The 27,910-nt window shown below is 40.1% G+C and overlaps 1 protein-coding gene across 2 annotated transcripts in view; it reads right to left on the bottom strand.

Annotated features, from left to right (window-relative positions):
- Positions 1 to 27,910, bottom strand: part of spryd3 (SPRY domain containing 3) — a 48,467-nt gene that overhangs the window by 15,878 nt on the left and 4,679 nt on the right. For both annotated transcript variants that reach the window (XM_084553755.1, XM_084553756.1), the window contains exons 4-7: positions 26,360 to 26,484; positions 24,697 to 24,832; positions 24,179 to 24,367; positions 9,581 to 9,730 (exon numbers count right to left, since the gene is read on the bottom strand). In XM_084553755.1, coding sequence (XP_084409881.1) covers positions 9,581 to 9,730; positions 24,179 to 24,367; positions 24,697 to 24,832; positions 26,360 to 26,484 — 600 coding nt within the window. The remainder of the gene's footprint in view (positions 1 to 9,580; positions 9,731 to 24,178; positions 24,368 to 24,696; positions 24,833 to 26,359; positions 26,485 to 27,910) is intronic.

Raw genomic sequence — 27,910 nt, 5'->3', positions numbered from 1 at the left:
AGCATTTTAGGCCAAGACATCAGGGAAACATCAACGATCCTGTCTGACAACCCCATTGGGACTTCAGGAACAGGAAATGGAGATGGATGGGGGGAAAGCGTAAGACAGAGGACAGAGTGAGACATCAGCAGAGGAAGACAGAGAGACATGGAGGAATGCAGCTACTGCTCCAAGCCTGAAACCCCTTGATCCGCCAAGTCTGCTCCTCTTCCCCCTCGTCTCAACCACAAGCCCGAGGATTCCTCTGCCTGACTGGCATGTGGGCTGCATCTCCACGAGAAGGAGAGGAACGTCTGAGTGTTTGCTCCCTGATTGATGAGACTCAGACTCGGATCTGATCTGTGATTTGGAGGAACACTCCGATATAAGACAACATTAGGAATGGCTAAACAAATAACGGACAGATTTATGGTGCTTTAATGCAAACCGCAGACTTGTGTCTGATAAATGGATCAACAGTTAAATGCCTGTTTTCATAGCCGTCTTCTCCGTAATTGTTGAGTCCATCCTCTCAAATTCAAAACATCTTCGCAGTGTGCTCTATCCATTAAATAAATCTGTTTAGATGGTTGGTGAGAAAATCTGAAGCAACAGGCCTTTCTCTACAAGCTGATAATACAACTTCACAACAGCATAGAAATTACAGTATTTTCCATTTACCAACAACTACTGGTTGGACTGCCATATTTTTACTTTCTATATCAAACATGCACGGCCCAGATAAAACATTTCATCAGCTGTTACCGTTGCTATGACATTTACGGTCTTTGAAAATTTAAGCGACCCCTTTATTATCTTTGCTTGTTAAATCAATCATTTCCGTTAGTCTAGTACTTTGGTTTATGACCTTCAATGTTTGGGGAAGTTTACTTACAAGCTCCATTGACATATAAACGGTTGAGCGATTTGCTCGTCTCCCATTCACAGCTTTAATCACACCTGTCATCTTGTTCTGACATAGAACAGTATTTCATCAAAACCCTTTTTGTCTGACAATGTTTTAAGTAGTTCATGCTTTTGTAATTTCTAGGCTCCACTACTGCTAGTCACTGTTATTATTATGTCCAAATAACTCTCTGAAATGTCCCCAGCTCATCCAAAATGTTCTATAAAGATTCAATTCAATCCAATTCTAAAAATTCCCTTTTAATGGGAACAAACTTTGAGCAGAACCCAGCTCATATGGGGTGACCCATCTGCTGGAGGCCAGCCAGGTGGAGAGAGAAAAAGAGAAAGAAGAGGAGAAGAGAGCAGCAGGAGGAACAAGATAAACATGCATCGGTCATAGATACATACTAGGGGTGGGACTTTAACGCGTTAATTACGATTAATTAATTACAAAAAATTAACGCGTTAAAAAAAATTAACGCATTTAATCGCAGTTTGCATTCCAAACAACGTGGAACTTTTGTCAGTGCACGATTTCCTGGTACACCGATTACACTGATGCACACGTCAGAGCTCGATTCAGATCAGATGAAAAGCACGTTGAAAGCACGTTGCTAGGACTGAGGGAAGGCAAATTTTATTTAAAAAAAAACAAAACAAAAAAAAAACTACCTGATGGAAGCCTTGATGATCACAAAGCCTCTAATTAATTAGATTATTATTTTTTTTTTAATCAGTCCCACCCCTAATACATACATGTGACTAAAGCATATGTGTAGAAACTAACCGTGATACAAGCAAGAGTACAAGATGTAGCTGAAGCACATGAGAGATTGATCATGAATATAAACAAGAGCATAGTAGCATAAAACCACTGTAAAAAATATCAGTTCTATCACAGGCGAGTTGTATGATGACTGAATTTAATGTATGATAGGGAGGTTGGAGAATAATGCTTTCAGGTAGGAATGGATAACTATAACACAGATGAGTAGCATGCAGCTCTGCAGGTCAGAAACACGCACATCATACTTTTCTATTCTATTTCTATTTCATAAAAACCCATAGAATCAGATTTACCCCCCAAAAAACACTTTGCTCTTGTGCAAAGTGCAGGCTTACTTGAGGTTCCTCCAAGCAAAGTGATCAGCTAACCAGGTTCGTCTCCTGTGAAACCAGCTCCCAGTTTGGGTTCAGGAAGCAGTCATCCTTTCTACTATTTGTTAGGGAGGAATTTATGGTGATGCCAATGAAGAAGAAGAAGTACCAGAGTCTTGTATGTCTTATGCGGAAGGAGTTTATTTAGGCTCGATCGAGGAGTAGGCTCGATCGAGGAGAACAGAAGCTTCGTCATCACAACGTAAGTGCATGAGTCCACCTCAAATTCTAAGGGACAAACAGTGAACTCAGATTCTTATACTAGAAAGGTGGACCGAGGCAGGGGGAGATGTGTCAATATCCCATTGGCTACAGAACATAAACATGAAGATAAGGACTCACACCAACTAGGAAATACAAAGTGTCTTCCAGGAACGGAGGACATTATCATCTAACTCCACAGCTGTGCCTGAAGACAGCCAGACAGTGAGATTGGAGACGCCATAAGAGACCATGGCCTTGGCATGTTCCTCAGAGAGAAAATAGGGCAGATAACTGACCCCAACAGTAGTCTAACATTAACTACACATAGGCAAGAGAAATTATTCTCTAACACTATTGAGATTAGGCCTAAAACTGCTCAAATGGCCGTTTTTCCTTTCTACCGTAGTGACTTAGTGCTTGCTCTAGAGGGTTTCAGGTTCTGTAAAACATCTGAAGACGACTTTGATTATTTGAGTAAATTAAATCTTGGCATACAAACATAGGGGTGACTTGTCACAGTAGGAAAAGCATGGGTGCATTAATGGCAGTTGGGTTTCATTAAGTGTCCCAGTAGGTCATGACAGCAAGCCAGAATGCACAAAAACAAGATGTCCCTAGATCCAAGACACATCTACTATCCCTAAGTCTAAGCTACTTCAGCTTTCTTAAGCTTTTCTCTTGTATGTACATAACAAATATATTTTATAGCCATTTTATTTGTGTGCACGATGCTGCGCAGTCCTTTACAAAACTTTGGGAACACGGTGGGATTTACATGGTAAAACGTGAAGAAAATAAAGAAACTCAAAACTTAAGAAACATGGTCGATACTTGTTTGCCATGTTGAAATGCAAGCTGTCTCAAAGAACAACAAACACTGGAACTGTGTCCACAGCATGGTGGAGCAAATGCCTGCAATATCAGATCCGCAGCTGCTCTACCGGTGTCATCAGAGCAGCCTGCATTTCCACACTGTGGCAGAGTAAACAAGTCTGAAAAAGTATGAGTGAGAAGATGCGGGCAGAGAGGAAAACCATGTGGAAGCAGATACCCAGTTATCACACTGACATATCACAGAGGTGTCTAAAAATATAACTTAAGCAAAGAATTACCACGAAAGTGACTGTGTGGGTGTGTGTTGGAGTTAAAATTCGGAGGGAAAGTAGAGTGTTTCTGATTGTACGTGCCTCACCTATAGGGGTTGAGCAAAGACTGTGTAGGGAACTGATGCAGGTCTGTTTGTTTAACCCTGTGTCATGAGGCTAAAACCTCTAGCTGCCCACATGATAACAGAAACAGACATTAGCTGATGATCTGACTGCAGAGAGGAGAACAACAGCCTATCTGTGTGTATTTGTTGGGGCATGTCCATCACTCTTTCTGGATGCAAGTTCATATGCAAGACACATACGGATAAATTACTGAACGAACAACAGAAAAGATTGTAGAACACAGTGCATACGGTGCACGCATTGAAATACTCATTTTGCACAAATATTTGCACAAATGTGTACCCCAACGTCACAATTTCCCTGGACAATGTATAATTTTATATATTTTTGGGAGAACCTTTTCGAAACAGGTATATTTTAATTTCAAGAAACCAGGTCCAATTCTGAGAAACAGAACACAACACAGGTTCCCTATCCCAAAAAATCCCCCCCAAAAAACAACTTCGGAGGTATGTACTCTGTACAGCACTTTGGTCAACATTTGTTGTTTTTAAAAGTGACTAATCATAACTTATACAGAGGAGTAGACTGTTAAGCAGTTCCCGATGAAAGGTCTTGGCATAGTAACCGGTCCTTGTTTTATTCTAAACTGACCCTTTTGTTAATAAAGAGGTTGACTGCTACATCAGGAGGAAGAGGAAGTGTGCTGTTCCCAGAACCCAGTCCCGGAGCAAACTAGGAGACAGGAAACACGGCCGTTCCAGTCTCCTGAGGAGTTTTATTTCTTGTTTGTGTGTAGTAGTTCATATGTTTCTGTTTGCATATGTGGCTTCATGACTGTGATGATGTACTGTACATTACGAGGGACTCATTACAGTCACTAGAGACAGAGAGTCTGGTCCACATATCCACCATATCACTCCTCCGTCACATAGCTATCCATCAGTCTTTCTTTATTCTCTCCGATCTGCTTTTTCACTTCTCCATCTAACCACTGGGGGTTAGAATATTTTTGTACGATATGAATGGTTAGCGTTTTTTCGCTTTTTTCCTGTGTTATTCGTATTGTGAATAGCTTCTCTTGATTTTTGTAACGCACAACTTTTTACTTTGCTACTCCACCTTCTCAACCCCATAACTAATCCTAGATCTCTCTTTGTCCCACAGCCTAGCAACCGCTGTGTGTACCGGATGAAAAACAACCGTTCTACAAAGCATATGCATGTTGTATGTTCATAGAGACCCTTATCTTCAGAAGGATGAGAGAGAAACCAAGAGGTCATGAGAGGTCTAGGAATTGATGTGGGGTCAAAACAGATCTTAGATTGCAAACACAAAACAACTCATTTACCTTACGCACAAAGAACTTATCACATAGCACAAATTCCTCCAACTTCCCTGTTGGACAGGAAATTGGCAACAACAGCTTGGGGGATTAAAATATTTACTTCCACCTTTTTATAATGAGCTGATTTGATTTTAAGGTCTTAAACCTTGACTTCCCCTGTAGTTTCATCGCTGCACTGGAGTTCTGACCAGAATTAAAGCAGTGATTAGCCATGCATTATGCCAGTAAGCCTTACTGATGTTCACCTATCTAAAACTTGAGTGGTGAAATGTCATCAAGAAAACTCAAAAAAGTTCAGTTGTCTGTTTTAGGTCTGTTTTAGATATACCACGAACTGGGTGACGTACTATATGTATATACCGTATATTAGGCAAAGCATAGGCAGCAAATCAGCCGTGTGGCATCAGTTTCAGTGATTCTGCATTTAAACAAGAAGCGTACAATGATTACTTTGTTGCAACCAGCAAAATATCAACACTGACCACAATATATATTTTAAAAACTATTTAAAACAGGTAAAATCTTATTTATCATTCATTTATTCATTCATCTTCTGTACCCGCTTATTCCTGTTAAGGGCCGCGGGGGTCTGCTGGAGCCTATCCCAGCTGTCATCGGGCGAGAGCAGGGCTAAAATCTTATTAATCGTAGAGCTGATTGCTCTTCTCTGTTCCTGTCTCCGTAAGTAACCATTAGGATGAAAAATACACATACACTTCTGATTGCGATCTGTTATTCAAGTTAATGGAAGAACATAGTAAACAACAACTTTCATAATTACATCTACACTGAAACAATTTTCAATAGGATCGCATAAAACTTTTAAATGGTTTCTTCACTCAATATTTTATAAGAAAATGTTTGAATAAAAAAAAGGCTGATCGATAATTGGTATAAATTATGGTTAGAATTTAGTGGTAGGTCAACCGATTACCGGTTAATCGACTACTTTGGAAATAACTGATTGAATAATTACAATAAATAAATAAATAAATAAAAATCAATAGCTGCAGCCTCAAGCCTGTGACACACAAAAAGGACAGTCGGCCTTTGGAGAGCATCTGTGGCCCCGTGTTTTGGCAGTGTGTCCTGCGCCATTGCCATTAGTTTTCAGGAAGTGACAAAAGCAAAACGACAAGGTTTGGACAGCAGACACACAGAAGACTCATAGACTGTATATTAAAGATGGACGATGGGACAGTTCCTTAAAAGTGAAGCCAAAGCAAGTAGAGCTCCCCCTGATGGCAGGCTGTATAGGTCACGTTAGTACAGTGTATAATCCAACATTTCGTTGTAAGTGGTGGAGGTAGAGCAGAGTGCAGTATTAATTAAACAAAAACGTGAGTGGATCTAGTGGAGGTGTGGGCGGGTTATCGAAAAACGCGTCCCTGCGTGGCTCTACTCTCAGACAGTACTTTGAGACTCTGGCTCCAAACTCGCAATACAGACCCATCCATATTCCTGGAATTCAGTTTTACCAGTGGGAGAAAGTGGACGTGTTGTCCATATTATACAGTCTATCAGATAAATACAGACTATTGCTACCTGCTGGTATGAAGCTGGTATGAAGAGTTATTTCCTTTCACAAAAAGCGTATGTGTCAGTTGGTTGTTGGCTGTAGTCTTGTTCAAGTTCTTTTTTTTTTTAGGAAACATGATGCGACAGCACAGTCTGCCTTCATCGCCAGTAGTGTTTTTTGACATTGGATTGGTGAGTCATTGCCTTTAGACCACAACAGTGGATGTACCAACATTGGCGCGGCCAACCATAAAGCTACTCCGGAAATTAAGTCAATTAAGTATATTTTTTTGAGTAGCTATTGTGAATGTGTTGAAAGAAAAACAGAATACAAAAGGAGGAAAGAACAGATTTGTAAACTAAAGAAAGCAGAGTACAAAATAACCAAGCCTACAATTAGAAAATTCAACACAAAGAGAGAGACAGGCAGAATCTGGCAGTCTGTGGGGCATTTGTGTTCATGTTCAGGTCTGCTTTCTTACTGTGGGATGTTTTGTGAAAAAGACAAACATGCAAACTTGCAACTGCTGTTGAGTAAACAGCCATTACCCAAGCCCTTCAATTTGCTGCTTTATCACCTCTCCTGGACTTCAGCTTAATGTCATTATAATGAAACCCAGATGCAGAGAGAAAAATAGTGTAGCACAAAAAAAATCAGGGAACTCTGAGGAGGCAGTGAGACTGGACTTCTCACAACTCAGCCTCTTCCTCATTGAAGGGACGAATGTCTTTGCGTGTTTAAGTACAAGTGCGTGCACATGTAGTTATTCACACCTGAAATATTAAATTACTTTAAATTCTTTTGATGGTTACTTATTTGGTTTGGTCTGGATGTATCCCCCAATTGGGTTTCTTCAGTGGGACATGAATTTCTGTTATTTTGAAATATGAACAGTCACTACATTGACTTTCTGTCAGGATTAGAATCACTAGATAACGTATAAAGTCCTGAGCTTTTAGGTTACTACTCGTTGCTTTTAGTTGTGTTAGTCTACTAAAAATGTATTATTTTTATGAGAATCTGTGCCCAACTCCGAAAGCTTGGATAACCAGCTTAAACTAAGGATCCCACAAATACTGAATGAATAAAGGGTCAACACTGGCCCTCAGATGTCCATCAAACACTGCCTTAAAAAAGGCTAATGCAAGAGACTTGAAATGTTGTAGTCCTTTTTACTAGAACTGCAACAACTCGTATTTACGTAATAGACATCACTTTATGTGGAATACAGCAAAGGGTCGCAATGTTTACATCTATCCCCAATTTGGGCAGCTCCTGTTGCCTGGAATGCTATAAGTGACTGAAAAAGCCTGGACCCAAATGTTAAAAGTGTGGGAATACTTTAAACAGACACTTGGTAGGTTATACACCTTGTAAAAATTAAACAGCAAACCACTATAGCACAGCCACATCTCAATAGAGAAGATATGCTGGCTTTATGATTTCAAAACAACAAGACTAGAGTGTCAGTTTTTGGACTGTTACTATAAGTCTTGTTTTTCAGACAAGAACTCTCTCTCTTTCTAGGGTAGATGTTAATGGCAAGTATGGCAATGCTGCTTTTCAGTGCACTTTTAAGTTCACATGGTTTCTCCAGGTTCTCTGGCTTAGTCCCATGGTCCAGAGAAATGCATGTTAGGTTAATTGGTGATTCTAAATGGGCCCTGCATGTGAATGGCTGTTTGTGTTAGACCTGTCTATGGTGTACCTGCCTCTTGTCCAATACTGTCTTGGATATGTACCAGCTGTGCTAAGTGCTAGTATGTTTAAACTCCTTACAGGCTGGGTGCCCATACCTGTCTGAATTTGTGTTGTTGATCGGACCACTGCCTGCTACCATGCACCAGGTTTAAAAGGGACTCTAATTTGTTAGTGAGGGCAGCTCTGATTTAATGTGAGCAGCATGGCTTTTTGTCTTTTGATCTGTAATCACGGTGAAGTGGTTACTTATTATCTATACGTGATTGTTCCTCTGTTAATTTACTAGAATTAAATGCGTAGCTTCTGTTGCTTTCCCTTTGAAAATGCATCTATAGCCCTCTTTCACTTAACATCATCCAGTGATCTATGCATCCCTGTGTTCCTGTTGACTATATAAATTGTCTCTGAAACCTTGAAAGATGTTGTACAAGTTCCATCTTTTATTTTTGTTATTAAAAGGAGCTTTTTTGACCCTGGGAGAGACGGTGCTGGCAGCTCTCTGCAAGGCCTTGGCTTTGGCAGTCACTAATATTTCACATTCATAACACTTTCAAGGCTACAGTTAGAGGGTGCAAAAAAACTCACAAATCATAAAACCGTACTGGCGAAGAGAAATAGTTCCTGAGTCAGAAGAATAATATTAGGTAAAATGTAATGCAAATAGGTTTTGTGAGGGTCCATCTATCAGAAAGAAGACATTAATACAAGTTTAATCCTGTCCTTTATAGGCCTAGAGAGGAGGGCTCAAAGCAGCTCTAGTGCTGCAAGATCACAAACGATTACTGTTTATACTTTACATCTTTGCCGCTGTGCACTGAAATGTCTTGACTGAGTAACCTTTGCTCTATTTGTTCTCAGCATCTCTTACATGTTCATCAGTCTCCCTCTGTCTGTTTTATTCTTTAAAGAAAGTCAGCATGGTAACAGTCGCTCGCAGAGCTGCAGCGGTAATGCTGAAAATGGGAACCGCATGTGCATTCTTTGGAAAAAGAAATGAGGGCTCAAATTAGAGTGTTAAAATTTTTCTAATTGTATTTTCCTCTTGGAGGTGTTTCATCTACACAAAGTAGGACATTAGGTACAAAGAGTTACGCTGCTGGATGATGGGAATGAAAATCAACCTTGTGACAGTGCCGCTGACGTTAACCACTAGTCTGCTTTACTAGCTCACCTTACTTTCCGCATGCATTGCCACTTGTGTGAAAGGACTTTAAAAATGACAGGAGAGCTACTGCTCTTTCACCACGCCAACATTACACCATTCCCAAAACGGGGTCTGAGGAACATTGTTCACATAGTAATTATCTGCCTTATTCCCAGTTCAGGTTCTGTCAAAGTTTTCCATCATTAGCATGTTTTTCGTTGAGCCACTTGCTGAACAGTGGGGACTAGAGGGGGAGAATATGTGAACATGGAATCCAAGAGTCACCCAGTGGGAGACCTGAATTTATTGAGGTACAGCACCTGATATACGACATTGTGGAGAAATGGGAGAAGGGGCCAAACACAAAACTCAGAAATCATGCTCCTCTGTTGAGTGTAGGTGTGTGTGAAGTTGTCCAAAGTTGTTCTTTTTCTTAGAAAGCTCACCCTCCTTGCCAAGCCCAGAGCAATGTAGCACTTCTCCCCAGCATCGACTATCTCCACTTCATAGTAGTGGCAGCGCGTGGTGAGTGGCTGGCGGGCCTGGGCCAAACCCACATCCATAATGCTCTTTCCTTTTCCAACATATTCCAAGAGCTGAGAAAGGAGATAAACAGAGGGAGAGAGAAATACAAACAGATGTTAATATGTTAAGAAATACAGACTCACATTACCAACTGAATGATTGCCGGGCTCCAGACTGTGAATGATTGGTTGTATATGGCAAATTATTGTTTCATCTTGTCCCCATCTGTCTCATAAAGCAATCTGTGAGTTCTGTCTGTGAAAAGCCCCAAATAAATAAACTGTACCTTGACACTTGTGTTAGAAATGGTAGACGCCACTGACAAGCAGCCAGGTTTGGGCCATGTGATAATAGCAGCGCAAGCACTGACGTATGCTAATTGCACATGACTGATAAGCTGCGTTTTCTCAGCTGAGACAGAGTAAAGAAAAGAACTGGGTGCTCTGTTTAAGCATAAAACTTGAGAAACTGCATAGAGACAGCAGACAGCACAGGCCCTCAAGGTACTCCTGCATCCAACAACACAAGTCCTACCTAGAAATATGGTTCAAGGTAGAACTACATATTTCTGTCCCCTACTATAATATTTCATTCATGGTTGTTTAATGATAAGGACTTTTGGCAGATTGTTGGCACCCACATAATGTTACCATTTTTTGGATTGTCATTGCCACAATTTTCCACAGAAAACCATGATGCCTAGAGGGTGAAGACCAGGATGTATGCCCTTTTAACCAGCTAGTGGCAATAAATGAAGAATCAAAAATGTCTCTCAATGCCATTAAATATAATCCACAACAGAGACTGGCTTAAAATGTAATGGTGCATTCACACTATCAGTGAGAAGAGCAAAAAGCTACAATCCTGTTTTAGTGGAAGCCAGCAATATGAAGCGACAAGCTGACATCTAACACGTGTCGCAATGTGTTGGGCGAGACACACAACATTAAAGCTGAGCTGGCTTCAACTTTTTTTTGTCGCTCTCCTGATGCGGTGACGCATCCACCAATCACATGCACTTGCGTCTCCCGTTCCCGTTTTTTTATATACAGTCAATGTCCATTCCTCCGTGCTCAAGTCCTTGAGTGACCATAACACAGACATTTATAGTTCCAAGACAATGCATCCTTTTGTTGGTGAGCCTGGTATTTAATAAAGGAAATACCAGGCATGAATCAGGCACCAATCATGAACTGTAAATGGATTAACATGAAAACTGGTCAGGGGTTCATAATAATTAGAGATAATTCTGCTTATTCCTTGACTTTCCACATTGACATGTTAGCACTTAACCATGAGGGTGAACATGGCAAACATTATACCTATTAAAAATCAGCATTTTAGCTAAATACAGCCTCACAAATGCAATAGCATGGCTGAAGACAGCTATTTTCTCTTCATTTTATGTACAGACAAGAATATGAAAGCCTTTGCGTAGACGTTTTCCAAAGTGTCTCATTTCGGGGTGGACGGGAATCACAATCAATAAGAATCAGAATACTTTATTACGTCTTCAAGGAAATTGTTTGGGGAAACACAGTTGATCAAGCTTGGGCAGGATTTGCGGCCCACTGTTATTGAGGTAAAGGACTTAGCCACGAGCTTTTGCAAGTGAGTCCTATGTGAGTGGGCAACATGATAGATTGACACTTCCAAACCCAGTCAAACCCTCTCTGAACCGCCCACGGTGACTAGCCTACAAGTATGAACAGCCACTCGAGAATGCACGAACATTACATGACGATAATGCAATTACTTTCCGGTCTATTTTGGGTCTTAAGTATCTCGACAGGTGAAGACGGGTGGGTACAGGTGAGTAGGTGGGCAGCTAGGCAACCACAAAGCCTTTAGGCTGAGCAGCGTTTCCATGCCATGTGAGTGAATGTGTGAGCATGTGCACAGTGGAGAACACGCCCCCAGTTTGAAAGGCTAGGATGACAGACGAGGAGGGGGTGGACAAAATTACTTCTGTATTAAGCCTTTGTGTTTGTGAGTGTGTAACACCACCTGGGTGTGCTATGTTCCACTCGCCAAGCACTTAAGGACACACCTGCTGAGAACAGCTATTCAACGTCTATGTTAAAAAATAAAAAAAGTCAAGTGTCTCAATTAAGTTATTACCATTTTCCTTTTTTGTTATTCCCTGTTGCTTGGTGATCCATCAAACTGAAAATAATTCAGCTGAGGCACTCAAGAAGTTTCATTTTAGTGTCTCAGCTTGATGACTAATTAAAGTGGTTTCTGAGAACTGCACTTGTACAGTTTCTATGTAGCTGTATGTTTAAGTTGGCTAAATGACAACATTTCTCAGTACCTGCATACGACTATAAAATGATGATCACTCTAAGGAAACCTCAACCAATACCAGCTATTCAATCTTAAAACTGAAAATTTTAATATTAATAACGACCACAACAAGCACTGTCTTTGCATCAATGCTATGATGAGCTTAATGTTCATCATAGCTCTTGGCTTAATGTTGAAACATATTTCCCCAGTTTATCGGGATTGCCCCAATGAGTCTGCATGCAGTTCAGGAGGTTAAAAAACAGCTCTGTCAACAGATCATCTGTAATCGAGGTCCACACCTGTGATTGTGGGGAGTAGTCAAAACTCAGATTAACAACTTGATATATATATGTGAAGAGCAACATCCTGTAACTGTAGATTATTTACCATAATTTATTATTTTTTTTTTTACATTTTTCTTTTTACACAAAGGAAATCTATCAAATTCTTGGAGTTGAAACGATATTTCCTTATAGTTTCCTTTTTGTGCCCTGCTGAATAATTCTTCACGTGGGTAACCATTATTAACGTTAACCGCCTCCTCCTTTGTTGCTCACTGCCCTTTCATGTGTATTCTCTTCTCTCCTTAAACTTTTTTCATGCCTGGACAACAGCTTTTCTTTTGGGAGAGGAGGAAAGAGTTTAAATATGAGAACTCGGTCACACCTTTTTCGTGGGGTTCTTGCAGCTGAGTAATGATAGGAGGAGAGAGACGAGAGAAAAAGAGACATAGCCTTGAGCGAAGCATGCCTCACTGAAATAGCTGACAATCTCTCTCTCTCTCTCTTTCTCTCTCCCTCCCTCTCTTCTTCTGCTATCTATAATTCTGAGTGGTGAGAATAGTGATGATGGTGTGCAAGGCCATGTTTTGTTGAGCTGCTGCCTGGGATACAGATGTAACACCCAGACAGTGGTCTTGCCAGTTTCCTGTCACAACTAATGGGAAAACTTAAGATGAAACTTAAATTAGGAGATCTCATCTTCACCATGTGATTGACACTACAGCAATATCATTTAACAATCCTGATGCATTAATTGAGTCAATGTAACTCTGTGAATTTTTTTTGTCATAATTATATTATTGTTTTTATTCTTTTCATAACAGATATTCTTGGGTTTGCTTGTATGTGTATTTTTAATAGTTTTCCAGTGTTTGTCCACTTGCTGTTCCAGTAAAAGGGTATTTTTGTCCCCCGTTCCTTTCATCTCATGGTCCAGTCCATTCCTTCTTTCGTTCTTTTTCCTTGTAATAAATCCTGACAGTTTGTATGCTAAAGACTAAAATATGGACATAAGAACGTGAATGATCTAGGCCAAATGTGGCACTCTAGTTTGGAAAATATACGAGCTGGCCTTGTCCTTGGCACAGACGCTGTGATTCCCTGCTCTAATTCATTTCTCACTTGGTTTGGATGGCCTCCAGTATCTAAATATGACTTGTCCATCAGTCACTTCTCTGTGCACAAAGCATCCAAGATGAATATCCTGATAGGCCGAAAACCATGGCCATAATGCCACTGCTGCTCACAGACACTACCTTTTTAATGGGCTAACAGCTAACAGACTATATGCACAGAGTGCCTCCACTGGTGCTGAACGGTGCTAAAAGTACTCTACCTAAACCATGTCATGACTTTGTTTCCATTAAAATCAAACACACCACTTATCCTCATTATTTCGGTTGTAAATCACATGCAACAACTCAATACTGCCTATTCATTACGAATGCATACCTGTTTTCTCAAAGAGCAGGTTCCTAGCTAACCTCAAATGATTTGCAAAACAAATTAGAGCATATTTAAAATATTACAAGAAATGTAATAAATCTCTAATTACGAAGTTTTACAGCTTTCTTGTTCAAGCATGAAGTGTCTAATGTGATATCACAAGTGCGTAATGTGGGACATACTTTTTTTTTTTAGCTTAAGTTCAAACAGGCACTTGGCACCAAAACAATATGCAAAATCAAAACACAACCCATAATTTCTACACAACTGACAAAGCCAGTGAGTTACGCGGGCAGGGATTTACTGTTAGCACACAAGATGTTATTTGTCTCGTTGTATGTATCATGCCTTAGGGCAACATCCCCACCTGCAGTAGCACTGTGTTTAAACATCTGCAAGACAGTGAGACACTACTCAGATTCACACATCAGATCAAATACTGGCAGCAATTATGAACGCCATGCAACTTCTACGAGTTGTTTCATGACACGACAAACAAAAATTATAGACGCATGCAGTCATTTTATTGGTTTGATCAATAAATCTTCCCAGTGCAAAGACCCACATTGTTACTCACTGGCCATATGATGCATTTCATCTCCTTATAGTGTACTCCATTTGTTATCATTATTACCGCTGGGATGATGTTGCTCAAAATAACTCCATTGCCAGCAGGTAGTGCTACCAGTGTTAATATCCTTGGACAAAGCTGTAAAAGATTACAGTTTTATAGGTTGGTTGCCGGAAAAACACAACAATACTCCTGGGTGCAAACTAAAGGGCACCAGTGACAAGCTGCCATGAAACAGAGGCAACACACATAGGCTTAGAATAATAAACTCTACTTCATGCTGCCAAACTTTTGCTGTAGGTTAGTGGCAGTTAAAACAAGAACACGAGGAAGTTGTTTTATAACAGAAAAGTGCGACTGTCCAAAGACTACACATTGAAAGAGGTTCCATCCAGGACTAAGATACAATAACTCACGAGCTACAGGAAACGGCAAGTGGCCTGGTACACCCTCGATAGGGAGTCCATCACAGGATCAACACAACACTCACACCTATAGCCAACTGAGAGACACCCAATAACCTGATGTAGGTCTTTGATTATTGTAAGAAGATGGAGCATGTGGAGAAAATGTTAACTACACAGAAAGGCCTGAGCTGACAAGCAGATTAAGTAACCCAAAACCATTTATCCATATTTGAATTTAGTTTATCTCGACCTAGTAACCTACAGCACCTGCTGTATTGTCTCCGTTTTTAGGAATACCATGCACAACTCCAGACCTAGACAGTGTTAAGAGCACATTATATTTTCAACAGGATGGTTTACATTTCTTCATCTGCCAATTATTTGTGACACACAACATGCTTGATGGAAATGTTGAATAGATCCTACACACGAGTCCATGTTGTTGTTCTCCACAACAAATTTTGTAGTTCGCATGGACCTTCAGAAACACTGTGTTAAAGCCTCAACCAAGTCAAATCATCACTGGGATATTGCAAATGAAGTGAAATTACAGAGAAATGTGAAAGCGACATTTGTTATGAGTGAAAAGTGAGAAAAGGCACAATACAAATAACCAAATAAAGACACAAAATATATAACGTCTTCTCTAAAATCCCACAATGAGTGGCCTACATACAGTTCTTCTGCTCTGTCCCTAACAATACAATTATAGCTTTGTGTTAGCCCTTCAAAGACACACAAACACAGAGTTAATCTCTATATAACTCTAGAGAAACCCAGCTTACAATCAGTTTTGTGTGACAAAGCTGATATCAAATGAGCTGCATGGCACAACGACTGGACAGAGAAACAGCGTTAAAGCCAAACTGAACGAGAGTATGTAAAACATTGCTGTAATTTATGAACACATTAAAAATGTAACTAAACTCTGGGGCCGTAACAGCAGTGGAGACACCAACTGGACACTGCAAGAACTGTTGGTCTCCTACAAGAGTTTGGTGGAGTTTGTTGAGTGTGAAGACAATGTTAAAGAAGTTAATAAAAGACCCTCTTCTTGCAAACTAGCAAGATATTCCTTATTTCCAAAAGGGAACATCTAGCTCATGTGATAATGATAAAATGTAAACATGGTCAATGTGGGAAAGTGTTTTTATTATTATTATTATAACCTTTATTTAACTAGGATAATTTTATTGGATTCAATTGAAGATTAAATATCTCATCCTGGCCAAGACAGGGTCGCATTCATCAAATATTCATGACAAGTAATCGTTATCAGGGTTCAAACAAGACCCAAATGAATCAGTTACAACATCTGCAGCCAGAAGTGTGTGCCTCCAAACCATTTACAATTACTTTAATTTAGTGAGACCAGCTCACTACGGTTTATGTAATTTTCCAGCTGATTCAAAGCAGACTTTATGTCTGACTTTATAGACAGATAGTACAAGCAAAGACAACAACTTTCCATATTTTTAAATACATTACAGACCATCAGATTTACAACAATAAATGGTGAGTAAGGGTTTAAAAATCTGCAACATGGCGTGTATCTAGAAAGACAAAGCACTGTGGATACAGCACACGTATGTGATATATGATTAGATAACAATGGTCAAAATTCAACACTCAACTATAAATCTCAAGGTCATCCACAGCAGGATTTCCATGAGTGTTGAGCCAACCAGCCATCTTGTATGACGCAGTTCCACCCTGCCACAGCCAGCCTGCCTAAGCGCAGTCCGTCAACTTTCCCTCAATTAAGTTACTCCTTTAGTTTCCTCTTTTCTCACGCTGATCAGTTCAAAGAGCTAAAGGCAACCATGATGGTGCCACCATTATTCCTGAAAGGCTGCAACCACAACAACTTGATGGGAAAGTTGTGAACTTTCATCCAGCAGCAGTGTCATGTTGGGATTCATGACTATTGTTCCCAGAGGAAGGAAGGAAGCAGGCAACCTTAGAGGGGCGTTGGTATTACAGCTGGCTCTGGCAGTTGGAAAAGGTACAACAAGGAACAGAGCAGGGATGGAGGCAGCTGGGGTTCACAGTCACATAAACTTTATCCTGCTGCAGACAAGGCGATGCTCTGGTGAGGATACTGAAGTAAGTTGCCAAGTTGTGTGTTTGTGGTTTTTTTTTTTTTTTTTTTTTGTTTTTTTAAGGCTTGGACTTTAGTGTACATTTACAGCACAAAAATGTGTCCGAGTGTTTAATCTGGAGGGCGGTGGTGAAGAGAAGGTGAGGGAGATATGGGCGGTGAGGGTGCAACAGTACACTTGGGAAAACTGATAACTGCAGACTCAGGTGCTGTCCACTTACTTGTCGGCCCGCTCATCCGCAGCTGAGGGGATTAAGTTGGTGGGCACAACGACTGCTGTGACAACAGGAGGCAGAGGATTGGAGGCTCGTGTTCGCACTGAGCCGCACGTACACACTGAAAAGCCAGCCAAATGTCTCCTCTCAAGAAAAACAGTAGAGCAAGGGCATGGTGGCAAGCACACAAAAAACATCATTCATGTGGATTATTTTCAAGCATGATGTGTTTGCGTAAGACACCTTCCAGTGAATGTCAAGACAAAGGGAGAGACAATAAATCTCTTAATGTCTGTCAGGTCATGTACAAAGGTACACTAATTTATTGATGTTAAAAAGGAGCCTTAAACCAAAAACCCACATATCAGTCAAGTCTTTTTGAATAGTGACAGTGGCCTGATTTGTCAGAGGATCACAGTAGGTCTTATAAATTAGAAAAGTTAAGTAATGAAATTATAATTTCTTTTTAAAAATGTTCTCTATTACAGATAAACCAAACCAACATCAAAGAACTACCGGCAAAGAATGCTGACTGTGACGTTTCCTCCCGTCACCTGTGTCTGGACCAAAAAGTTGCTAGCACATACAGACTCTAAATAGCAGCAGGTGGCAGTAGTAGCTGGGAAGAGCTACTAACTGTCGTACAGAGCTGGTCTCTACAGTTCAGTTTATTCATTCTAGATGATCGGGTCATTGTGAAATACTTGTATATTTGAATGTTTAGATAAGATGAAGATGTAAAACTAAAAGAGTTTTCTAAATGCCCTTTGAACTTTGTTGGTTTCGTTTACGTTCAACGCATCAGTTTCTCTGGTACGCTACGGTCAGCCAAACAGAGTGATCTCTCTGATCTCCATGCTGAATTATCTGAAAAGCTGAATTTTTGAGTGCACTTCAAAGACCTACAGAGAGAACGTGGAAAACAAAAGGATTTTTACTCAGAGGTCGAAATCCACATCAACACGCATCAGTTATTGCTAGCTACTGCAAACATCTTCAAAGGATGTCAGGGGAGAATAAACAGGCACTGTAAAGCTCTGCAACAGTGTAAAGCTTACAATATTGCTAAATTCCTACATGTTGCTAATTGTTAGTAAAGCCCAGTCTTGCGATTCTGATCTAAATACCTTCATCAAAAAAGGCAAACTGTGACTCAGGGAAAACAAGTAGGGCAGGTCATTTGTTCAGACATTCAACTTTATGGATATTGGGAATTATTGTGATACTTCTGCTTTTTAAACAGAGAGGAGAGGAGGTGATGTGACCGGTCATGACTCATTCCAGCCCTTAACACACCCGCCGGTAAAGATAATAGATTATTTTAATCCAACCTCATTTCCAAGTGCACTGTGCGCTCCATCAAAAACACAGAAAGAGCCCTGTCACAACATCAGTACACTTGACTGGCTCTAACTGTTATAGTAAATCCATCAGTTTTATGCATCTCTCTCATTTATACATACCATCAAAACTCAATTTTCTTCTATTTTGCAACTGAAATGTCAGCCAGATTAAGGCAATTATTGTTATTGTTAGGGTGAAGTTTACTCTGAAATACTGTAAAGTCTATGTACAACCAATGACATAAGACAGTGTGATGAGTGTACAGGTATTTTATTATTCTTTTCCAGGATGTCAGACTGAATGCAGTGCTACTGGTTTGACAAATCTGATGTGTTCTTTTAAATCCTTACAAATCAGTAATATTACACGTTTCTAAAACTAACAGTGAACTGATGTGCAGCTACTAAAACCATGACAATATAGTATTTGGTCATTAAAAAATAAGAAATGTGTATAGAAGTTGTTTAACAACCAGACAAAGAAAAGAAAGAGAAAATATGGCCGTGACACACCAAGCCGATGATTGGCCATTTACTGGTCCTAGTGTTGGCAGTGTGTTGGCACACTGTTTGCACCTTGTTAGCGGCTTTTCACCCAATTTAACACGTGGAATCGGTGGCAGAACGATTCAATTAGAGACATCACTCTGATTGGCTGTTCAGCTTGGAGAGCCAGAGATTGAGAAAGGAAATTATGGTTTCACAACAACTTGAAAATGAATTGATAAACTGTAGAACGCGCGATCCGTCGTTTCAGGAGAGGACAGCTCTGTGTGATAGTTTGTAGCTTTTCCTAGCTTCCTAAGGCTTCCTGTTTCCCCTTTTAATTGATGAATACAGACAAGTGCCACCTGCTGGTAGAGAGTTATTTTCTTTCACGCAGGTGCATAATGCTTGTGCCAGCTGGCTGTTGGCTGTAGTCTTTGCAGCGTGTTCAAGAGCAACTTTTTGGCTCAGACACAGACAATGTGAGGCGATGTCACATTCAGGCTGTGTTGCTGGTAGGTCTTTGATCAGTTTGGTGCGTGCCAGGTTTAAGTTTTTATTGTAAGTGTCTCAGTTTAGGAGATTTAATAAGTTGAATGTACCAGCTACTTTAGAAGGCAGATTTTGATTTATGACAAAGCTATTTTCGTCACGTACAATGCTTTCAGTGAAACTTTTAATAGATGTATCCAAGCCAATAAAAGGTAGATCCATTAAACAAGAATTCACTCAGTTTAGTTCAGTTTTCCACTGAAACAGAACCACAAGAGGGAATATTTATTACCCAGACAAAATGGCCTTCAGATGAGCAATAAAACGTTAGATAGGAACAACGAGCATGGCAAAATAGGGGTTCATCAGAATAGAGAGACAGAGGCCTGAGTGAAAACAGTAACCTCCCTGAAAAGAAGTTTTCTTTTATGACAACTTTATCAGAGCCGTCTCAAGGATAACGGAGATGAATTATGAAAGTGCAATATTTCTGTGACAAGGAAAAAGAGTGAGAGTGTTATAAAAGAGAGAAACACGTGAGCAGACAGAACTGAGCAGGAGGGGGAAATATTTGGCAAGGTAAGTATGATGATAGTGGGCAGAAATCTAGGATCAGATACCCACCTATCTAAACAGGAGTGGCCATCCCCCTACTGTAATGTAAACAGTTCACAAAAGCAAAGATTTAGCTGCAGACAAGTCACTGCCATCACCATTGTATTCTGTGCATTCTGCGGCTTTGCACTTCTCAGTACCGCCTCATCAAAAGCATACCAGTCAGAAAACTCATTTATCTTACAGCAATCTTTTCCGTCATCCTGTCCTCTCTCTCCACTTTTAACAATCAGCAAGGACAACCATCATGCAGAACAGTGATTATCCGCACTTAACAAATAGCAACCTGTAAAAACTATTCCAATGTTTTGACCAAATGTTAGTGTGGTGCCGCTGGGTGAAATCACTGAGGAGCATGAGAAGTGTAATTCATCTATGGCAACCAAATGATAGATCCGTAAGTCATCGGAAACCACAGAGACTGGAAATATCTGTTCCGTAGCCACACGTGGGGAGAAAAGGAGGAGGAGGAAAAATATTTCCACCCTCTTTAAAATATACCTCACAGCTTTGGGCTGCAATGAAAATTTTACCAAAAGCGACATTCGCTTTGTTTGGATGGGACAAACAGGAGGAGGAGAAAGAGGAGAGGACTGACAATATGGAGATTCAGAGGAGAACGGAGCAGTGAAGGAGGACAGAAGACAGAAGGAAATAAGGAAGTAACAATGGTGCAAAAAGAAAAAAGGATTAGGAGGGGAGAGGAGAAACAGAGATAGAGAAGGAAGAAGAGGTGTGAATAGGAACAGAAATAAGGATAAAGTATAAGAATTCGGGGAAGGGAGGAGACGATGACAATGAAAGTACAAGGAGGATAAATGAGAAGAAACAAGGACAGAGGAGAGGAGGCATGGGACAAGACAGGGCATGGGAAAAGGAAATGAGAAATTGACAAAGAATGGGAGAGTAGAGGACAGGAGACAAAAAGAAAAGAACATAAATAAAACAGAAGAAAATAGAGAGGAGAGAGTGAGAGGGTGAATACACTGCAGGAGAAAAGAAAAGATGAAAGCTGAGCCAAGTTGGAAAAGTTGAGGCAAACTGAGACTGTTTCAGTGCTGGTAAAAAAACCACACAATGAAGAAAATTAGAGAAGTCAAAACCAACAGAGACATTAAGTGAGACCACCTCAAGGTTATTTCAATACTCTGCCCATAGACCATAATCTAACCTCATACTAATCCTGACACTCTAAGACTACTAGAATTTGAGACAAAGCTCTTCACTCCGCATAGTTTTTCATTTCCTCTGCCACACTTTCTTTTTGTTCCTCTGGTTGCACCTGAAACCAACATTTTTCCCTGTCTGTACAATGTGTACACAAAATCCTTGTGGACAATGACACCCATCAAGGGCTAATAGCTGCTTACTCGTGAGAGAAACCAAAAAGAAAAAAGCAAGAAAGACACAAAGAAATCACAGCCGGACTACTGAGCGGACCGTGAAGCCAGGGCACCCCAGCTGTGAAAACCTCTAACCACATGAGAAAGAGTAAAAGATTCCTTAGAGTCCCGTTACTCGACTTATTGAATTTTTACAACCTGGTGGGTTGCCAGGCAGTTGGCTCCATCGACACTTTTCATGCCATGCCACTCCTTAGTCCAGAAAAACAGAAAAGAGAGAGAGACAGCAAGCAAGACTGCTGGCTGAATCATCCTTCTCACTCACAGCACTCTTGTTTTTATGACCTATGTCTGCTTTCAGAAAGGATGATGGCCTCTATGTGTGGGAGTGTGATCATACAGCCACATACAGAACCCACACACAGCGTGGCCTTCATCTCGTCTGTGTCCATGCCTGTAGCCTTGCGGTTATGTTTTGAAGTTTGGGGGGGGGGTGTTAACAGAGCTCACACTCTAATACAGAACAAAGGTGTTTCAGATCACCTCTGTAAAGTGATGCGATGCCTGATGACACAGTTGTTGCCAACAATGAGCTCCAGTCAAACGGCTAACTCAGACTGCTGAATCATAACTTAGTCTGCGTCTAAGAAAACAGATCCGGAACCTGAACTCTAACTGGGAATCAACTTTAAAAGAGAGCAGCATGCAGACATTACTAGAGTATTCAATCTGTCCATTCTATGCTACAATTGTTTCATCTGTCTTAATTTATTGATTATTTTCTGAGTAGTTGAATCATCCTTTGGTTAACCACTGAATTATTTAACAGAACTTCCCCTGCTAAACTTTTTTTTCCAGACATAATCTTCATGACAAGATGAAACCATTTCAAACATAACCTTTTACACAACAATGCTATTCAACATAAAAGTTCACATTTATTCACTGTAGACCTAATAAGCAAATGTGTAGTTTACTATATTCCGTCTATATTACTTAGCAAAGATGGTGCTGAGTGAGTGGTTTAACTTTTGTGCTGAATTTAAATGGAAATTAAGGTGTATTATTTATGTGTACAAGGTTTCATACACTCACTTTGAGCTTCACATTAATGGAAATCTACATCAATTATATTCATAGGTCAATATGTGCAGAAAAAAACTTCACACAATGCTAGCCATTAGCATCGGATCTAGAGAGTCCTTGTTGAGTTCTTGTATAAAAATAAAAGAGGTTGCAGGACTCCAGTCTGATACTGCTGTCTTGTTGTTTTGAGATCAGGAAGCCAGCAGGTCTTCTCTGTTGAGATGCTCACTCTTAGCAGCTGTGCTATAAAGGTGGGCTGGTTCATTTTCACCAGGTGTGCAACTAACTGGATATCTCAGGGTTAAGGGTTCTCACACTTCGGCATTCGGGTTAAGACTTTCTCTGTCATTTTTGGGATTCCTGGTAGAGGGAGCCGCCATAATTGGGGATGGAAAATTCAACACAAATCCATTAGTTAAGGCAATCAACGTGTTTGAAAATGTCAACAAGTCCTTGCAGCCTTAGCTCACTCCATTCTCTGTTCAACACCTATATTCTCAGAATCAACGGAATGTGAAGGAGCTTAATAACACAGGACTGTTATGACTGCAAATTACAAAAGAAAATTAAATGATTATAATGTGGCAACCAAGGCCTGACAGAGGTATGTTATTTGTAGATTTAAAAAAGTTGTTGTACTACCCTACTTGTGTACCTAAGATTTGAGAGCAAGTTTGCCAAACTGTTGCATAATCCCAGACTCCAAAGTAGCAGAGAGGTAATGAAAGACAACAGACTTGACAGTCTTGACGCCTTCACTGCGAGTCGACTGTATGTCTTGTTATGAAAGTGATGTCTGATGTCATGAAGCAGTCCGCAAAAACACTCCGAAGCTGACCCAGATCCAGTCACGGCAAGATCATATAACGGCTGAGACGAAAAGGATTCGACTGATGTCTCTGCGCTTTCCCTGACTTTCAGAGAGCATTAAAGTACAGTTGTCAACAAAGAGGGATTTGCTAAAGCACAGGCAGTTGAAGGATCTTGTACGAATACAAAACAAACAGAGGGAAATGGCAACAAGCATACAGAAAATCAAGCTGCAGAAAAACCACACTATAATCTATCCCATTCAAAAGACATATGCCAAAACAACACAAATTACATGTCATGCGTTTGTTTTCACATGACATGATGTCTCCCAACAGAAGGAATGAAACAACTTACAAAAGTATTCCATATAATTAAGCTTAACACTACAGAAAACACTGATAAAACACTTAATAATCTAGTCAATCATTTGCTCAACTGAGAAAATGGCATGACAGGGTTTTTTTGTTTTTTTGTCTTGAAATGTGTGGTTTACAGTAGGGCTGCAGTTACCCAATTACTTGTATAGCAGTAAATAATTTAGTTTAGTCAAAAACTCAAATATATTCAAGCAGTTTAGTATACTTTTTAAGAAATAAGCGCATGAAATTTATTTATCGAAATAGTTGACCGTTACCTTCCTGCTGATAGACTGGAAATAGCTCTAGCTCCATGTAAGCACACATGTTCACGTTGGTCTTTATTTTTCATGTATAAGAATTTTCCAAGACTGATCTCAAGTTGCTTGTTTTTTGTTCAATGCATTTCACATACACTTATAAGAAATACTAATCAGGGAATCCCCATGACTGGACCTGCATCTATTCGTCTCGTAGACAGCTGAAACCCAGCCTGGCAATGTAGATACTTAACAGTGTGAGCAAGACGCACTGGCAATCTTTGTGCTAAGCTTGGCTAAACAATACACAGGACAGTGATTTCTGTTCTGAAAGCAGATAAGTACAAATGTTGCTGAAATGTCAGAGTACTCCTTTAAGAGAGGAAATAACAAAATGGCTCTTTCTTCTCCTTACCGTGCCGCTAACTCTGACATCGTAAAGCCGTCCCCAGTCATCTTCATGGCTGTCAACCATCATCATACTATCATCATCCTCCAGGAACCACTCAGCCCGCAGATTGACCTTCACCTCCTCCCCCATGGAGTGCATCCCTACAGCGGGGAACAGGCCTTCTGCCGACACAGGAACCTCCACTGAACCCACCTGGACAGGACATGAATGTCAAGAAGCAACACCGTACATACAAACAGCTGGATTCGTTTTCATTTGTTTGATATACACAGATCAGCTACAACATTAAAACCTAACATTGACCACCTTGTGGTCAATGCAATGTTCTGCTAGGAAAGTTTTGGACGTGGTGACATTCTGTTGCCAGACACCACAGGACGCCCTAAAAAGGCCCATGTCCATTCTCTGATGAGTCACAACTCTTTTGGAGTCACAAGGGAGACCTATACAATATTAGGCAGGTGGTCATAATGTTGTTGCTGATCGGTGTAAGTATATTGTTCAGATTTAAAAACACCTACCTCTTTGCCATTTTTGGTAAAAAAGACTGTTGTTAAACCTGCTTCTATGTTTTCTGAGTGTATTCCACAGCCGATGCGGTCGCCACGAGCACATTTTGGCCCAAACTGCTGCCCCACGGGGTTACCATTATATAACCTAAAAGAAGAGATTAAAGTCTTCATAACACAAATGTTATGCTATTTTATGATGCCAATGATCTGCTACTGGAATGACAGTGTGATTTTCAAAGCTGAATTTATACTTGTGCTCACATCCACTTGCCAGTTCAAATATGTATAATACTGAAAGTATTCTAAATGTATTCTAATATAACAATCCTGCACTAAATCATAGCCTTATGAAGGTTGTGGTATTCAGTATTTGCTTAAAATAACAGAGAAAGCTGTTCATTCAACTGTATTTTCATTTTGAAGGCTGTGGTTTGTAGAACCAATGAATTGCATAGTGTTGTATTGACACGTTTCTATTATTTTGACAACCCAATTTTGGGCTCAGCTAAATAACCAAAACACTTTTGTGTTTAACAGCACTGCAAACTACATCCTCTGAAAGAATCAGACAGTTGAATCATCACCTGAGAATGCATTACTTTTCACTGGAGAATAAACTAGCAAGCAAGTGTATGAGGTGAAAACATAGCGACAAATTTTGGATAAAGAAAAACAACTACATGTTGGGGCGACAGAGATAAAGGCGTTACATACTCCGCTAGGAGCGAGAACAAGAAAAAATATCGTTCAGGCCAGGTAATTTACACTTCACAAGAAACTTGAGTGCCAAATTCCAGGGAAGTCCTCATATGGCCCTCCCACTGCAGCATACGTCACACTGCAGTGGGATTGAGATTGAGAACGTGAACAGGACATACATCCAGCAATTTAAAGGTTTGATAACCATATCCTCTTTTCACTTGACATGTTTCGTTATGTTGATACAGGCTTTTTTTCCATCCGCAGTGCGTCTGCTGAACAATGCCAAGCCCCCCCCCCATGAACACATCAAACCCACTACCATCCCATGCAAGTACGGTTATAATGCCTGGCTTGACAATTTGATCATGACATAAATTAATATCATTAGAAGAAATTTAGATGCTGGAATACGAAACAGGTCTTAAGCTGGATGCTTCTAAAGTGAGATTATCCCATTAGAATAAATACATCTTTAAATATGAAGCTATACACACACAGCATCTCTAGAAGAAGTAATTCCAGCACAAATTAATTGCAAAACATTATCTAATGTCATGTTACGTCAATATTATGTTATACAATATCATAAAGACTTTTTATTAATATAACTTCAGTGTTTTTGTCTTGAAGATTTAATTTTTTTCTACACATGTATTTTCTACAACTGTAAATGTAATGTGTGTAAATGATCAATTAAAATCAAACGGATATCAATAATTGAATCAACGGGGAAAACAACTGTTAAATGAAGCCCAAAAGATAATATAGCGTTTAGAGCCACATGGTCAAGATTGCTATTCGTGCATTGTGTTTTCTGCTGGTGAAAAATGAGCTAAGGACAGAGATATGGGGAATTACTGAAGAAGTTATGTGTGGATGCAGCAGTATCAGGCCACAATCAATTTTCCCCAAACCATGCAAGAAACCAATGCTGAACTGTAGCGTATAGACGATGTGTGGTTTGACTTACTTGCCGTTGTCAGCGTGGTAAGCTACAGAGTATGGCAGCCATCCAGGCTGGTGGTCCAGCCTGTAGAATTTAGGCACCAGGCCCACAGCGATGGTCCCTCTCACCCCCGTGTCTACTATTGTCACCTACACACACACACAAATTGAAACACACACACACACAGCGCTGTCATTACAAACGTGGCACCGGTTACCATTAATTTAACCCACTGCTCACTTATGAGGGTGAAATGAAAAGGTATTTTTAAAAATAACAGCATGAATTTACAGCTGAGAACCAAAATCAAAACACAAGTCATAAATTTTACTGTGTGAAACTTACACACCCTACACTCGTTACACCTTCGATGGAAAACTTGACTTAGGAAAGGCAGCCCACCTAGTAAATCTCTGCCTCTCTGAGACCTCATTCTGTCTGGGCATTTGGGAGAGACCCGCAGTAGCCTGACTACTGCACGGACCCACAGCCGTCTGAGGGTGTAGTGAACGCAGTAACTGGTGGGTCAGTTTATGAAACCCCAAAAAAACTTAAAAATCACAATAGCAGACTGAGAAATTAACAGCTGGAAAACATCTAAACATATACAATATAAGACCCAGATCTAAAACAGAGCTGAGAATAAGAGTGGATACTAGACATGTCCCGATCCGTTTCTTTTTGTCCCTAATCCAATTAATAAATGTGCAATATTCATCCGATTTTAAAAATATTTTTTTGCATGTTCTGTAAATACACAATATTTCCTGCCCTGTTGATTCATAAAGGCTTGTCCTATCCTCCTGTGAACTGTGTTACCGTATTAAGCACAATCCAACCCTATGGTGACAGGGTTTGACCCAACTTGGCTGTCATAGAGGAAGTATTCCTCCTGGCTGTACAAAACTGATATTGGTAAGTACATGAAAAATAAATAAATAAGGAAACAAATAAAACATAGCGATAAAACATAGATAGATAGATAGATAGATAGATAGATAGATAGATAGATAGATAGATAGATGAATCTGAATCAATTCAAATCCGATTGAGAAGGCAACTATTCTCCCAACATTTAGCATTAAAATTAGTACATAAAGAATAATAACATAAAGTGTGCGCCTGCTTTTGCTCTGCTCTTTTATCAGTGATCTCTCCAAGTCATAGGTCCCTCTAAATTTTCCTAATTCCTCAGATGTCCTTCTGCACTGAGCCGCCTTTCTATTTATTCACCTCTCTCTTCACCCCAAGCACCTCAAATCACACTCGGCTATCGGCATGCAAAACCAAACTTCCTGGGTTTCCCTGACTAAAGATTCTTGATTTCTTTCCAGTCTCAAGGGTAATGCTCCATATCCCCGTTTGGTTCAAAAAATTAATTCTTGGCACTTCACCACTTTCACACTGTTGAAATATTGTTTGTGTGTCTGACATGAATTAAAAAAAAACAAAAACATATGAGATGACTTAGGAAAGAAGAGGAACGTGCTCACAATGTACCATTATGTAGGACTTTTTCAAATAAATCTATTAAAACAAGAGGAAAGCCGCAGATGTTCAGCAGGGCTCTGAAAG

The sequence above is a fragment of the Chelon labrosus genome (genome assembly GCF_963514085.1).
Source record: "Chelon labrosus genome assembly, chromosome: 10".
Taxonomy (NCBI): domain Eukaryota; kingdom Metazoa; phylum Chordata; class Actinopteri; order Mugiliformes; family Mugilidae; genus Chelon; species Chelon labrosus.
This window is presented reverse-complemented; position numbering and strand designations above follow the sequence as displayed.